The sequence below is a fragment of the Saccopteryx bilineata genome, chromosome 3 (genome assembly GCF_036850765.1).
Source record: "Saccopteryx bilineata isolate mSacBil1 chromosome 3, mSacBil1_pri_phased_curated, whole genome shotgun sequence".
In the NCBI taxonomy this organism is placed as follows: domain Eukaryota; kingdom Metazoa; phylum Chordata; class Mammalia; order Chiroptera; family Emballonuridae; genus Saccopteryx; species Saccopteryx bilineata.
In genome coordinates this window covers 164,679,413-164,696,599 of record NC_089492.1, presented here as the reverse complement: position 1 = coordinate 164,696,599, position 17,187 = coordinate 164,679,413, and the positions used below count along the sequence as shown (strand labels likewise).

General features: G+C 40.1%; 1 protein-coding gene across 2 annotated transcripts in view; it reads right to left on the bottom strand.

The window, feature by feature from the left end:
* Nucleotides 1-5,733: 5,733 nt before the first annotated feature.
* The window catches only part of GDAP2 (ganglioside induced differentiation associated protein 2), a 90,952-nt gene continuing 79,498 nt past the window's right edge, over nucleotides 5,734-17,187 (bottom strand). The window contains exons 13-14 of one of the 2 annotated variants that reach the window (XM_066268161.1): nucleotides 13,934-14,077; nucleotides 5,734-6,198 (exon numbers count right to left, since the gene is read on the bottom strand). In XM_066268161.1, the coding sequence (XP_066124258.1) occupies nucleotides 6,151-6,198; nucleotides 13,934-14,077 (192 nt within the window). In that variant the 3' untranslated portion in view covers nucleotides 5,734-6,150. The remainder of the gene's footprint in view (nucleotides 6,199-13,933; nucleotides 14,078-17,187) is intronic. The other variant, XR_010730381.1, reaches the window with a different exon arrangement.

The window sequence follows — 17,187 nt, the reverse complement described above, 5'->3', positions numbered from 1 at the left end:
GAGCAGGGTTCCGCTTCAGCTGTGGAAGACTTACACAGAACACAGCTGCCTTGCAGCAATGCAGTCCGGCTAGCTGAACGCCAAATGACATCACGATGTGCCTGACAAGTCAAAGTAACAATCTGAACAGAGAAAAACAGTGGGGGAACTGAGTCACCAGCCAGCACAGTCAGCATCTGCATGCTGAACTCAAGGAACCACTTCAGCACTGAGCACCATAATCACATTACCAGTGGCAGTTTCCTTTGAGGCAAAACATCATCATCCACCACATTTAATTAATGCTATTTTAAATTTTATTAGTTTTATAGTTCTACTTGTGTCTGATCTGTAAACTTCTTTTGGTTTTATACTTGTGCAAGGGCTACAGGCATTTAGTTGTAGCTTTATTCTTATATAGACTTAGATAACATTATAATAAATAAAGCAAAAACTGAGGTGCTAAGAGAATTTTTCCTCATTAAAAGCAGATGTGTGTTATTTAGGTTTGAAAAACACTGCTTTATACTGCACTGCCTGTGTGGGCTTCAGGTCACTCAGCCTCTCTGTCACCACCGACCTCACAGGATCTGGAGGGTTAGATGATGGTCTGTCTCTGCTGGGAAACAGGAAAAATAAGGCAGCGGGGTATAGTCTAAGCACTTCTAAGTGTTGTCCTGGACCAGGAGCGTGTTAGAAACAGAAGCCAGGCTCAGCTCCAAGACCTACTGTGTCAGAATCTGCATTGTAACCTATCGCCAGCTGGCATAACAGATGCCCGTCAGAGCATGAGAGGCACTGCTCTAGACCTCCAAAGGGGTTGATGGGAAAATTCACTGCACATCGTCTCCTCTGTTGGTTAACTTTGGTGATTAGAGAAATGCCGGGCATCAATAGCCAAAACAGCCTGTCCTCCCCTGGAATTCCATATAAACATGACCACTTTACTACTGGTTCTTCACAGGCTGTATGTGCAGAGTGGGAATCTTTCGAAAAGAGATCTAACTTTCAAATCAGAAAGACTGATGTATATTTTTAAATAAAAAATATCCATAAGCCCTGGCCGGTTGGCTCAGTGGTAGAGCGTCAGCTTGGCGTGCAGAAGTCCCGGATTTGATTCCCGGCCAGGGCACACAGGAGAAGCGCCCATCTGCTTCTCCACCCCTCCCCCTCTCCTTCCTCTCTGTCTCTCTCTTCCCCTCCCGTAGCAGAGGCTCCATTGGAGCAAAGATGGCCCGGGCGCTGGGGATGGCTCCTTGGCCTCTGCCCCAGGCGCTAGAGTGGCTCTGGGGCAGAGCATTGCCCCCTGGTGGGCAGAGCATCGCCCCCTGGTGGGCGTGCCGGGTAGCTCCGGGTCGGGTGCATGCGGGAGTCTGTCTGACTGTCTCTCCCCATTTCTAGCTTCAGAAAAATACAAAAAAAAAAAAAAAAATTCATAAAAGTTTTCTGAATATTGAATGAATAACTTTTATAGTCATGTCCATTGGAACACTTTTCAGTTTCCTATGCCCAATAACAATCACAACCACTTATGTATATCAAGCTCTAATTTAAATATTTTGGTCCACGTGACCTGGTCTGACAAATGACAAAGTCCTGGATCAGTTTATGATGATTGCGTGCTTACACTAATGAAACACATTTTAAAAAGTGTGATTGTGTATATAAAACATATCAGTTTTAACTGATAAAAATATTAGATCGCATCCACCAGTTCCGATTGTTAGTGTAATTCCCCTACAGAATATCTATGCTTTCTTCTTGAACTCAGCAATCCTAAGGTTTAACGCATGCTGTACTTAAAAAGATTCAAAAACACTGTTCTTGGAAACAACAGAAAACAAAGTTAACTAATATCTAATAGAGCCACTAATATCTAAAATGTCCTTGATACCATCTACAAAGGGCTATTTTGGTAGAATCAAAAATTTACTGCTCTATTTCTCTCCATATGGGCCATAGTAATCACATTCAAAGAAAGCAAAGCAGATTATTGTGTGTACATATACATATTTATGGGGGATGGGGGCTTAGGCCTACTGGGAAATCCTTATAATTTCTGAGTTTTTTATTTTTAGATATGACCTAGATTACAGGTAGAACTCTCCCTTATCCTTCATGGTCTCAGGCAATTGCAGACCAATATTCCATCACATAGCATGAGGTACATACTAAAACTTCCAGTATAGCTAAAAAGCTCTTGTCCGTGTTAATTATAATGACTCTAACTTAAGAGAACTCCAATTTTAGAAGTTTATATAACTGTAGTCCTTTTGGTCCTAAATATAATCAACCACTCCACTGCTCCTAAAACCATATAATTCTTCTCTAATACTTCAAATTTTAATAATGTCTATCCATATATTAATCAATTTAAATTCTCTCTATATATACAGACAATGCATCAAGAGAAACATAAAAAGTGTTTCCAGCCTGTAATGAAGATCACTTTCTTATTAACTGTTGCAAAGAAAAGTTTAAACCATTACCTACCATTTGAATTCATTAAACAATATCTCATCAAATAGAAAACAAGTAGAAATAGACTATTATTTTTATTCTAAAGTGATTATACTCATCTATCTCTTCAAATAGGAAATATTTTAATCCTTTCAGATTTTGGATATTTAATAAAAAACCTACATTCATTTTTCTTACCAAAAATACTCTGAATATTCTCTCTTGATTAGTCTCAAACTACTGGAGATGGATTCCTTTAAAAATTAGAGCACCAGCCAATAAAATAAGATATATATTAAAGAAAATCTTTAAAATATGAACCACTTTGGGCCATGGCTGGATGGCTAAATGGATAGAGCATCATCCCAATTTTCTGAGGTTGTAGGTTCGATCCCTGGTTAGTACGAGAAACAACCAATGAGTACACAACTAAATGGGACGGTTAAGTGGAATTGAGTTGATGGTTCTCTCTCTACCTTCCCCTCCTTTCTCCCTTTCTCCCTTTCTCTCTCTCTCTCTCTCTCTCACACACACACACACACACACACACACACACCACATATCAATGGGAAAAAAATATATAAACCACTTTGGTATCTAAACCTTAAGAGTCTAATAAAGTCAGTTTTTTTCACAAGGTTAATTTTGCTATCAAGAAACTCAGGATAAAGGCCAGTTAAGAAGAATCCAAATACTTTACATGCTGGAGGAAGAAATGTTTTTTAAAAATTCATATTATGTCTTATATAAATTAATAAATTTAATATTCTGTGAGTTGTTTCTTCCTCAATTTAACTAGCATTTGGCATGACCAAAGTTGAACTGAATTAGGGACTTGGAGTGGTGCTCTGAATTAACATCAGATGCTAGTGGTCATCCCCACCCAGTCACCCTTTCATCTTCAAATGTGACCTTGAAAAGGGCATGTTACCCAGGCTATCCAACCGTTTGACAGAGGCAGATATATACTGAACATTACCTAATCACTTCAATGCCAAAGTCACTATGTTCCACTCCTAGGGTTTTAGTACATCGAGAAACAGCTTTATTATAAAACACTTTAGACAGCTATAAAAGCATGAACTTAGACCCATACCAAATTTAGTTTCAATGAGAAGAGTAGCCATTATCTTTGATCTTCATTAAATTATGAAATGCAGTTGATATGTACGTAGCCCTATACTAGTCCTAGAACATCAAATGACCTACAATCTCAGTATATGTAGTAGAAACCTGCTTGTGTCACTGAGCATTAATATACTAGTACGCATACAGCGAAGGGACTCCTTTAAAAATTATTGCCTATTTAAGAAATTGTACATATAAATTTGCTTCCTTTCAAAATGGCAAAGTAGCTTGCAGCCTCTATATAGAAAATGACTCGGACCATTTTGATGTGGCCAAGTCTAGCTTTAGCAAAGAAAAGCTGGTGTATTTTTACAACTGCTCCTAGTGGAAAGATACCTCAAACATGACCTAACAATTACCTGGAGAAGATGAAGCTAATTTTTCAGATTTTTAAGACTCAAGGCTCAAGGGGTTAAAGGATTACTATTTGAGAGGAAGCTTAATACCAGACATCTGACTGGCTCACTGGACCTGATGAACTAAGCCATCAGGAAGTCCTTAACAAATGAGCATATTTAAGTAACAAGTGGTTTGAATTTCCCAAAGAAAGTAAATGAATCCATTTCATGCAAAATAGGAGAGAGCTTATCTAAGAAATGTAAAGCCTCTTTCTGTGTATATGGGAAAATACAGGATGCAGTTAACACAACTACAGGGAGATTTCTCTATCAAAAATAAAGAGAAGTTGTTGCTTCTCCTTCCATTGAAGCATTAGTGTGAGCACAGGGGAACAAGACCCTTGGAAGCACCAATCCTGAGTACTTTAGAACAGAAGACGTCTACCTTTTCTCCTCCAAAATGCCAGTGTACGTGCTGGGGTGAAGAAGGGTGGGCATAGGAATCAAAAGGAACACGAAGACACCCAGATGGAAATGATAGTAGTTTGACCTTAATTCAAGAAGAAGTGCTTACAATGGCTAACAAATGCCTCTTTTTAAAGTGTAGCATTGGGGGAGGAGGAGGCCAGAAGAATTTTGGACAGAGCATGAAGGAGGTCTCAGAGTTGGGATTCTGCTCTAATAGCTCTTGTCCCCCCAAAAGAAAAATCATTCCAAAAGTGCTAAGGACAAGAGGAATGGTTTGTAGCACTTACTCAAGTTTATTTATTATCACTGAAAGAGCTAATTGAAGACAACGCCACCACACAAACTCCCCTGACATTTTTCATCCAAAGCCATCACAAGCCCTTTCTAAATGCTATCCTCATGATACCTCTGTGAGGTAGGGAGCATGATTCACATTTTTATTCACAAGCAAGCTAAGGCACAGAGCCTGAGTGACAAAAATGGTGCAGAGTTTTTTTGGGTTTTTTTTTTATTTTTATTTTTTATTTTATTTCTGAAGCTGGAAACGGGGAGAGACAGTCAGACAGACTCCCGCATGCGCCCGACCGGGATCCACCCGGCACGCCCACCAGGGGGCGACGCTCTGCCCCTCCGGGGCATCACTCTGCTGCGACCAGAGCCACTCTAGCGTCTGGGGCAGAGGCCAAGGAGCCATCCCCAGCGCCCGGGCCATCTTTGCTCCAATGGAGCCTTGGCTGCGGGAGGGGAAGAGAGAGACAGAGAGGAAGGAGGGGGGGTGGAGAAGCAAATGGGCGCTTCTCCTATGTGCCCTGGCCGGGAATCGAACCCAGGTCCCCCGCACGCCAGGCCGACACTCTACTGCTGAGCCAACCGGCCAGGGCCAGAGTTTTGTTCCAAGCAACACACTCCCTCCATACTGATGTAGGCAGCTAGGAAACGTCCTTAGAGGGGGTCGTTCTAAGAGCCAGACAAGATCATTCATGACTTTGGAAGACAGCCCCCTCTCTAAAGGCTCACCAATAGTCTTAGGTGAAGCCCTTCACGTCCAGATCCTAACATGCACAGCCCTTTGAATAAGGACACCAGATCACCCATGATTACAGGGAAAAGGCTGTCTTACAGTTTCCCCCACTATTGAGACCAGACAAACTTAACAAATCATATAATCCAAGGAACTTTAGTGCTTAAATCTTTGTCTTAACCAATAAAGTAAAATTCTAAGACCTATGTTCTGCTAACGATTTTTATGTTTTTGATCAAGTACAGTTCCACATCCTTGGCCCCAGACAACTCTTTTTTATCATCATCACATTATCTGTATGACATGTGATGTCAGGAGCTAAAGCAATAATGCACCCGGTCACATAAACTGGTTCTATATATTTTGAGAAACATTTATGTACATAAAGAAAGCATGCAGTGTTAAAGAGACAATATGAACAGTATTGGTAGCTTGTCTAATGGAGAATCCAGCATCCTTTCAGGAAACTGAAGATGCTCAAAAGTTGCTCCACAGTGGCTATTAAACAACCCTTTAAAAATGAACATTTTCATTTGATACAAATATACAAATTTAAAATAAGTGTGCAATTTAGAATGGCCTACCATTTTCAGATTGCTATGTGCCAGAAAATATACAGTCAATAAAAAAATACCAGAGAGGTGGGGACAAAAGGCTCTCTGGATCTGTCCAGCAAAAATGAGGATCACTTTAATAGGTAGTGATTCGTGGAGAAAGTGGCGTCCTTGGAAACCTGCAGCACTAAAAAGTGGTGGGTCACAAATCTGGTGATAGTGGGTAAGATGTATAGTAAGGCCCATTTTCCTGTAGAAAGAAAAAAAGACAAGAACACTAAGTCATAAGATCAATTTCACCAGGAATATGCAAACAGGGAGTTATAGTCAGTCTATATAAAATGTCTAGCGCGTGCTGGTCCTGAGCAGGCCCTCAACCATCACAGAAGTTTCCATGGAATCAGTCAGTTGCTGTACAATAGGTAGAGGTAATCAGGATGATGATTATTTCTTAATAACATTACCACTGACTATTCTGTATGCCAGAAACATTGTCAGCATTTTTCTTTCCTTACCCGTTTATATCCTCACACAATGCTGTGAAGCAGGCAGCATCCTCACTTTACAGAAGGGGAAACTAAGGCTCACACAGATTGTGTAACTCACCTCAGCTCACTTACTTAGTGAGCAGAAGAGCCTGAATTTAAAGCCACAGCTATTTGAATACAATGCCCGGTTCTTTTTTGTTAGACTGAGTTATCATACTGTGTGCTGAATCTTTTTTCTTTTTTTTTTTTTTGTATTTTTCTGAAGCTGGAAACGGGGAGAGACAGTCAGACTCCCGCATGCTCCCGACCGGGATCCACCCGGCACGCCCACCGGGGGCGACGCTCTGCCCACCAGGGGGCGATGCTTTGCCCCTCCGGGGCGTCGCTCTGTTGTGACCAGAGCCACTCTAGCGCCTGGGGCAGAGGCCAAGGAGCCATCCCCAGCGCCTAGGCCATCTTTGCTCCAATGGAGCCTTGGCTGCGGGAGGGGAAGAGAGAGACAGAGAGGAAGGGGGGGGTGGAGAAGCAAATGGGCGCTTCTCCTATGTGCCCTGGCCGGGAATCGAACCCGGGTCCCCCGCACGCCAGGCCGACGCTCTACCGCTGAGCCAACAGGCCAGGGCCGTGCTGAATCTTAATATACAGTGTGTCCGTAATGTCATGGTGCACTTTTGACCAATCAAAGGAAAGCAACAAAAGATGATAGAAATATGAAATCTCACCAAACAAAAGGAAAACCCTCCCAGTTTCTATAGGATGATGTGGCAGCATGTGCACATACGCAGATGATGATGTAACACCGTGTATACAGCGGAGAAGCCCACGGCCATGCCAGTCGAGATGTGGATGGTACAGAGGAAAGTTCAGTGTGTTCTGTGGTTCGCTAAATTCGAATCCGTGACCAAAGTGCAACGTGAATATCGGCGCGTTTATAACGAAGCGCCACCACATAAGAATAACATTACTCGGTGGGATAAGCAGTTGAAGGAAACAGGCAGTTTGGTGGAAAACGCCGTTCTGGTAGGCCATCAGTCAGTGACGAGTCTGTAGAGGCTATACGGGATAGCTACCTAAGGAGCCCTAAAAAATCTGTGCATGAGCCCACATCGAACTGCACTGAATAGGTATGAAACTGGGAGAGTTTTCCTTTTATTTGGTGCAGATTTCACATTTCTATCATCTTTTGTTGCTTTCCTGTGACCAGTCAAAAGTGCACCATGACTTTACGGACACACTGTATTTTCTCTATTTCTGGAAACAATAATAGAAATTTAAAGAATGTTACCAGATAAATTTATATACTCTCTTCTTTATATATAGTCATAAGAACGTTGACTAACATTTCCTTTCTGAAATGGTTTCAGTACCATTTTGATGCAGATAGATAAAACTTATCTTCTAATTACCTTCAAAAGTTCCTTTTAATCCCATAAAACTTACGTAGCTATTCTAAGTCACATAAGACCCAGAAAAAGAGAAGCCCAGTGATGCCATCAGCAGACACTGCACCATGCTCTCACCAAATAAAGAATACACTATGTGCCAGGCATAACTGAACATAATAAAATTAATCAACTCTATACTCATTTCTTTTTTTCTAATCACATTTTTACTTCTTCCTAGCAAAGGAAAATTTCCTTGTAAGGTAACTCCAACCACGTCCTGAACCTGCATCTCAGTGCTGCATGGGCACCTCAGACCCCCTGAACACATCATCATTCTGTGCTGTTTCTTTAGCCGTCTTCCTAAACAGGACTACAATGGCAGCTCTCCCTTGCAGAACGTTCCCCACAGACTACAGAGTCGAAGTTCTTTCAACAACATGGGTTTGAACTGTGTGCATCCACTTATATGCGGATTAAAAAAATTGGGGGGGGGGATTTGCAACAATTTGAAAAAAACTGCAGACAAACTGTGTAGCTTAGAAATATTGACAAAATTTAAAAAGCGAGGTGTATCAGAAATGCATAAAAAATATATATAGATACTAGTCTATTTTTATCATTTATTACCATAAAATAAACACAAATCTATTATAAAGTTAAAATTCATCAACAGTATGCACACAATGACAGTACATGTCCCCATTCAAAAGAAATGTAAACAAATGTGAAAATGCAGTATTAAATCATAACCACATAAAATTATATGTGGTATATACTGTACTACTGTAATAATTTCATAGCCACCTCCTGTAGCTATTGTGGTGAGTTCAAGTGTTGCGAACATTTGCTTAAAATGTCACATACTCTCCATCATCTGTAATCATTTCCGTGTGAGCAGTTCATTGCTCCAGGAAATTGCACAGTGTACTGTAGTAAATCTCTCAAGCATGGTTCTTGTGTATTTTTCATGTTCAGTACAATACTGCTTAACTTGAAGAACACATGGGACACATACAAAGTGCCACTTATGATGCTGCAGGTGCTCCCAAAAAACAGAAAAAAGTCATGACATTACAAGAAAAAGTTAGTGTGCTTGATACGTAGCCTGCAGCAGTGGTGCCCACCATGTCAAGATAAATGAATCCAGCATAAAGACTATTATAAAAAAGAAAGAAAATTCGTGAAGCTGTCATTGCAGCTAAACCAGCAGATGCAAAAAACTTGCTTTTTTTGTGAAATACACATTTTTATCTCATATTGAAAAGGCGGCTTTTGTGTGAGTGCAGGATTGCCCCAAGAAAGGCATATACCTAAAGACTCGAACATAATTAGAGAAAAAGTGAAGTCATCAGATGACACCTTAAAGCACAAGGAAGATGAGGGACCTATATAGCTGGGGAATTTAATGCAAGCAAAGGATGATTTGATAATTTTAGGAAAAGACTGGGCTTAAAAAATGTCAAAATAACAGGAGAAGCAGTTTCTGCAGCTCAAGAAGCAACAGAGAGGTTCCCAGACACCGTTAAGACAATCACTGAAGAGAAAGGATATCCGCCTGAACAGGTTTTTAATGCAGACACAAGTGCCCTATTCTGGAGAAAAAGAAATGCCACAAAGAACATTTATTAGTGGGGAAGAAAATTGAGCACCAGGATACAAGGAGGGAGGATAGGCAACTCTACTGTCATATGCCAAAGCAGTCGGGTTTATGATCAGGACTGGCCCTATCTATAAGTCTGCTAAGCCTCAAGCCCTGAATGGAAAAGAAAGACAGCCGCTGCCAGTCTGGGCTGTACAAGACAAAGCCTGGACTACGAGACCCCTTTCTGGACTGGTTCCACTGCTGCTTTGTCCCTGAAGTCAGAAAGTACCTCCCTAGTAAGGAACTGGTTTTTAAAGTTCTTTTGATATTGGACAATGCCTCAGTGACCCAGAACCCCATGAGTTCAACACTGAAGGCATCAAAGTGGTCTACTTACTTCTAATCACCATGTCTCTAATTCAGGCTCTAGATCAGAGGGTCATAAGGATCTTTAAAGGTCATTACACATAGTACTCTATGGAAGGAGTTGTCAACAGTCTGAAAAAAAACCCCAGCAGAGAGAACATCATGAAAATATGAAAGGATTAAGCCATCAAAGATGCCATCATTGTTATAGAAAAAGCCGGGAAAGCCATCAAGCCCAAAATAATAAATTTCTGCTAGAGAAAACGGTGTCCAGACACTGTGCGTGACTTCACAGGATTTCTGACACAGCTAATCAAGGTGTTTGGGGGGTCAGGGGACATGTAAAGGCTTCATGATATGGATCTTTGAGAAATTCAAGAGTTAACAGACATCATACCACAGGAAATTACAGAAAACAATGTGATGGAGATGGGTGCTTCGGGACCAGAGACAGATGATGAGGAAGAAGATGTAGAGGAAGCAATGTCAGACAAGAAACTGACATTAGCCCATCTGGAAGAAGGATTCTGATTAGTCAAGCTGTTTTTGATCTCTCACAACATGGAAAATTCTAGGATACAGGCACTGAAACTACAGCAAACAGCAGAAGTACTGGTACCACATAGAACCATTTTTAGAGAAATGAAAAGCAAAAAAGTCAAGCAGAAAGTATGATGTCTTTCCGTAAAGTCACAGAGTGTGCCTGCTTCTCCTGCCTCCCTTCCCCCCCCCTGCTGTTACGCCTCTGCCACCACAGACAGACAACCAGACCAACCCTCCTCCCTCCTCCTCAGCCCACTCAGCATGAAGATGAGAAAGAAGACCTGTATCGCGATCCAGTTCCGCTTAATGAATAGTAAATAATCATCATGCTGTACAGTTAATAAACTCATCTGTTGTGTATGGGTCTCTTCATGCAAAAATCTATTAATTGTATGGTGAGAACTGTATGAGATGTTTTTGTGTCTTTAGCATCATCATCACCATCACCTAAATATTCATCATGTAGAACATTATGTGCATGATTTGTATGGAAGTGGATAGTCTATCCTTACATAGGCATTAATTGTTAGTTTTCTTACTGTTTTATAACTTCTAAGGAATTATACAGTATGCCACACTCTTTTTTTTTTTCTTTATTCATTTTTTTTTAGAGAGGAGAGAGAGAGGGAGAGAGAGAGAGAGAGACAGAGAGAGAGAAGGGGGGAGGAGCTGGAAGCATCAACTCCCATATGTGCCTTGACCAGGCAAGCCCAGGGTTTCGAACCGGCGACCTCAGCATTTCCAGGTCGACGCATTATCCACTGCGCCACCACAGGTCAGGCCCACACTCTCTCTTAATTGGAAACACTGTATCAGCCTACAGCATAGATTTTAAAAAAATGTAATGTTTCCAATATGCACTGTAAGTATGAGTGAAATAATCATGAATGTCATGAAAAGTTTATGATTCATTTATTAGTGTACAGGCGAGGCTGCTGTAAAGAAAGTATCAATTTACACTAAGCTACCAGAAAGCAATCATTGTGCTGCTGCTTCGTCATCAGTGCACAAATTGTTATACCTGTAAAGAAATGTGGGTTTTTCACATTAGCTTTTCATTTTTGATGTCTAGTGCTAGTAATACCTGTAACATCTACAGTGTTTTATACCCTTTAAGACAATATTGGTGTAGGTGCTGACAGATGATTTACCTTGTAAACAGAAAATGTAAAATGTTACTGTACTGTACTATAAGTGTATTTTCTCTTTCTTATGATGATCTTAATAACATCTGCTATTCTTTAGCCTACTTTATTATAAGAATACAGTATATACAGTGTGTCCGTAAAGTCATGGTGCACTTTTGACTGGTCACAGGAAAGCAACAAAAGACGATAGAAATGTGAAATCTGCACCAAATAAAAGGAAAACTCTCCCAGTTTCATACCTATTCAGTGCAGTTCGATGTGGGCTCATGCACAGATATTTTGGGGCTCCTTAGGTAGCTATCCCGTATAGCCTCTACAGACTCGTCACTGACTGATGGCCTACCAGAACGGGGTTTCTCCACCAAACTGCCTGTTTCCTTCAACTGCTTATCCCACCGAGTAATGTTATTCCTATGTGGTGACGCTTCGTTATAAACGCGCCGATATTCACATTGCACTTTGGTCACGGATTCGAATTTAGCGAGCCACAGAACACACTGAACTTTCCTCAGTACCATCCACATCTCGACTGGCATGGCCGTGGGCTGCTCCACTGTATACACGGTGTTACGTCATCATCTGCGCATGCGCACATGCTGCCACATCATCCTACAGAAACTGGGAGGGTTTTCCTTTTATTTGGTGCAGATTTCACATTTCTATCGTCTTTTGTTGCTTTCCTTTGATTGGTCAAAAGTGCACCATGACTTTACGGACACACTGTAGTACATAAAACATACAAAATATGTGTTTACTGACGGTTTATGTTAACAGTATGGCTTTCAGTAAACAGTAGGCTCTTAGTAGTTAAGTTTTGGGGGAGTCTAAAGTTGCACGTGATTCTCAGCAGCTCAGGGCGCTGGTGCCCCTAACCTCCACATTGTTCAAGGGCCAACTATACCGCAGCAAAATAAGTAAGGTTCTAACACCTAGTGCCCTACCTGTTCCTGCCTCCCCCATCATCTCTGACTCCTTTTATAGTTTCTTCCCACCTTTTAGTCCTTTCTTTGGCTTTTACACAGAGAGGGTCTCTAGCATCTCAATTTTAGAAAACGGTAGTACAGGTGTGGAGAGGTGGTCCAACGGCCCAAGTGATAGGTTATAGTTTATTTAATTTTGATTAGTCATATTAATTAGGCCTGTATTTGACACAAAATGTAACAAAATTCTAAAACAAACACACAAACGAACAAACAAAAAAATCCAAGCTTGAGTGTGATGTTAATATTTAATGAAATCCTGTTTTCTAAGATGGCAAGTATATAGAAAATGTGTTGGCTTAAAAAACAGTCCTTTGGGTTTTCTAACTAATACAATCCAACTTGTACATTTTTACCCCAGAAAAGAAATTATAAATCCAGATACTAGCTCTGAATTATCATGTCAAATTTTGGTATCATATGTCTTTTAGAGCCTTTCACATTTCCTCCTATCCATTTTTTGAAATAGTATTAAGAGTAATGTATATAGTTGAAAAGAATAACAGTAAGGCCACTTTCTGCTCCAGCAGTCTGCAATAAATACAAACTGATGTCCTTCCCTCCCACAGACTCAACAGTCCTTGTATCTATGACCCAGGTGCTCTAGTTACAAGTCCTCATGTACAAAAGCCAAATGTGAGATCTTATTAGCCATCACAACACATGAAATACTCTGCTCTTCACATATAAGAGCACAGAATCCTAGCTGAAGTCAGAGAAGTTAGAGAGAAAATGTGTTGTAGGATATTTATTTTATAGTACATAGGTTGTACAATAATTAGGGAAGAAGAATTCATTTCAAACTTAGTACAACTGTCAAATATTTATATTCCCTGACCTGCATAAAGATACCTTAATCAGCAACAACTGAATAAGGAGGCTGACGATCTTTGAATGGAGCATATTACTCACCTTTGTTTTGTTTTGTTTTAACAATTAAAGCGATAGTGTGAATAAATACAATGGAATAGAGCTATGATGGAATTCAGGAGTGACCCTTCACTAGTTTAAAAAACAGAGTCAGAAAAGCACCTATAAGTAATAATACTAATAGTATTGGTTGATATTCGTAATAACATTATATAAACTTTCAGCAAAATGAAACTTTTAGTAAAGACTACTAAGACAGGCTATCTGGTTTACCATTAGTACTAAAATGGACACTAGTAGATTCTCTGGTTCTATTTATGTAGATGAAAATCAATAAAACAAACATTTAAAAAAAAGAAAATTTACAATACAACCAAGGACTAGCTTCAAAAATTATAGCACAAAACTTTGTCATTGAAAAGTTTCCTGGTGAAAAGGACCTCTTTTAGGATAAAGCATTTTCCTAATGTTATTATAGAAAAAGAATGTTGAATAATACAATCAAGTATACGAAAATGCACTAATTGCATTAATGTTATCTTACAATGAAAGGATGTTGTACTAATAAGCACTGCTCTGCAGACAGACACGACACCAGGGCAGGTAGAACTCCTGGTACTCACCCTGGCATCATATTCAAGGACAAAAGGAGGAAAGTCAATCTGTTCTGGGGAGATGGCAGAAAACAGCTGGTGGAGGCTGTCCACATGGTGGATTTTGTTCTTCAGTCCTGAGACAGAAAAGGTGGTAAAAAACCATGTTGATACCTGATTAATAGAAAAGAATTTAAGACAGTGGTCAGTTAAAAATACAGAGTTTGAGAATTTATAATACATATAAACTGTATTTCAAAACTGAAATTGATGTTAGAAACATCTTATAATAAGCACAGTTTTTCAAAGTGCAGGGTGTTGGCCATCAGTACATTGTGCAATTTAGTTATGATGTGCATTAAAAAAAAAGAAAGAAACGCACTGGAGTGACAATCACTAGGGAATGTACAGAGGAGCTTTGTTTCCTGAACCCGTGTTTCCATTGTGTCCCTGTGCCCCTGCATGTCGTGCACTCTGACACAACACACTGTCTGTGAGTACTGTCAATCCGCAGCACAGCTGGTGGAATAACTAACTGGTCCACAGGTACTCTGAAAATGGTCAAATCTCCATGTCTCACAAACTCTTCTCGTTTTTCCCCAATGATCTGAGTGAGGGAGAGACCGAGATGGCGAGAGGGATAGAGACAGAGAGGCACCGACTCATTGTTCCACTAACATGGACCACTGTTCCATATATTTAGTTGTGTACTCATTGACTGCTTCTTATACATGCCCTGATCAGGGATCGACCTGTGACCTAGGCATGCCAGGATGATGCTTTATCCACTGAGCAACCCGGCCAGGGCCTCACTTTCTTTTCAAATGAAACTTAAAAAGAAATTTCTGCAAACATTTCAGACATTTAGTCTTTCTCCAGTGCATCTTCTGTGGACGTGGTGCCACCTTGGTTCCCTTGACATTATCACACGTGACCCCTCTGTAAAAGCTAGTCGCAACCTTTGCTGGTTCCAAAATAAGAACTCTCAATAGCAAACAGTACTGACATAAACTAGGTAATAGCTAGAACTAACATTATTATTCATCTATCTAAACTGGTGATCATAACTGGATTATGTTTACCAACAGCCTACACAACAGCTCTATGAGGTGGGTATGATATTGTTGCTATCCCTATTTTATTTTAAATTTATTGATTTTAGCAAGAAAGGAAGGGAGATAGAGACACACACACAGGAACATCGATCTGATCCCATATGTGCCCTGAACAGGGATCGAGCCAGCAACCTTTGTGCTTTGTGACGATACTCAGGACCCTATTTTATTTTTATCAACATGTGGAATACAGAAGAAGGTAATCTAGTGCATGGTATATATTTCTATAATTAAGGTAACATGTATATATATTCTCAGTGGACTGGTATAGTATACTCCAAATGTATAACTGCTTACATAATGAATCCATGCCACTTTAGGCACTACCACTGATACCTACCATTTTTAATTTCTCTGACACTCTATCACATTCTTTAGTGGTTGTTCCAAACCTTTCACATATTTCAAACCCTTCTAATATAACACACTTTTTTTCATGCCTACTTATGAGAAAATACATAGACTCAACAGAGACAACACGGAACCAACTCATCTCTATCAGAATCCTATCCAAACTGCCAAATTTGGTAGAGACTCATCACACCATTGTTTCCCTTCCCATTTCCAAACACATCTACTCCCTCTATGACTTCGTACAGCCTGAGTTTACATCGCATTCATGGCACTTACTCCTACTCCCTGGTGTTTCAGTTACTTACATTCATTTCTGTAACTTTCCTAGTAGACAATCAAAGAACAATCAAGTTTTATAAAGTACAGACAGAACCATGCACTCTCAAGTATATGATAAAGAAAGAATAAAGATAAGGCCTATTTTATAATGATTTTTATGGCTTGGGTCACTATTCTATTTTGGTTACACTACATACAATGACTGGTATAAGGCCTGAAATATTGACATTACCCTCTCCCTCCCTTCTTACCAAGTTTATTTGGAGGGAGGCAGGAGACCAGGGGAGGCCTTGGCCTTCCTATAACCAGGTGAGTTAATTCAAATCAGATTAAAGTCCCTTAATTACAACCAAAATCAGTTTTTAACATCAGTTTTGTTTTTTTAAAGACTTTATTCATTTTAGAGAGAGAAAAAGGGGGGAGGAGCAAGAAGCATTAACTCCCTTATGTGCCTTGACTGGGCAAGTCCAGAGCCCTGAACCAGCGACCTCAGCATTCCAGGTCAACGCTTTATCCACTGCGCCACCACAGGTCAGGCTTAACATAAGTTTTTTTAAAAAAATACATGCTGTTATATACCAATTGAAACAAACTTTTGTAAACCAGATTTGTGAAAAATCCATGTTAGGAGCTCTCCAACCAGCCACAGAGACAGCTGATAAACCAGTAAGAGCTACGAATAAGCTATGGAAATTTTAGAGATTCTAGAAAAACCTTTAAAAATAAGACTGTAGAGTGAGAACATTACGGCTGTGTGGAGGTACATGTGAGCAAGGAGTTAACACCCACAGGTTATCCACTGTGTTCTAAGCACTGGGCATGGCTGTAGAGTTCATGAGTAGTAGCAATGAGGCCATTTCTCTAAGAGGGGTTTGACCTAGTAGAGGACCTAGATTATAACGTAAGAATAACCACCTAAGGCAAAATGTACTAAATGCAGTGAATGGCCCAAAGAAAAACATGACTATGAACTGTGTATCTGGGAAAAAGTGTAAGGTTACAGAGCTAGAAGAGACTACGCAGGGAATTTCTGTGCCACAGTCTCTTACTTACCTCAGGCCTTTCACAGGCTGCTCTCTCAGCTCTGACTCCTCCTCCTCAATTCTTTGTCTAGGTAGCTGTCCTTCAGAGCTCAGATCAGGTCACCTCAGTGAAGAAGCTCTCCTGGCCATCCTCAACCCAAAGAAGGAAAAGGAACTTCCTCGAAGTGTTCCAACAGTACTGTGTTTACTCATACTACTGCATAATTAACATTCTGTACTATATTATCTGATTCTCTAAATAGACTGTAAACTCCCTGATGTGTGATGGTCTGATTCCATAACACATTCATAAGGACTAATTATGTCCAACATAAAAAGGAATTTGTTATTGTGTTAATAAATAAAAGAATAAGAGTTTCTGGACTTACTGTTTAGAAATGGTCTAATATTCTTTCATTCTACAATAATTGTACTTCACTCTGAGATTCAGTTTCTTCATAAAATGAGCAAGTTAGATTTAAATGATTTTCAGTGATTCTTAATTCTGCAAATC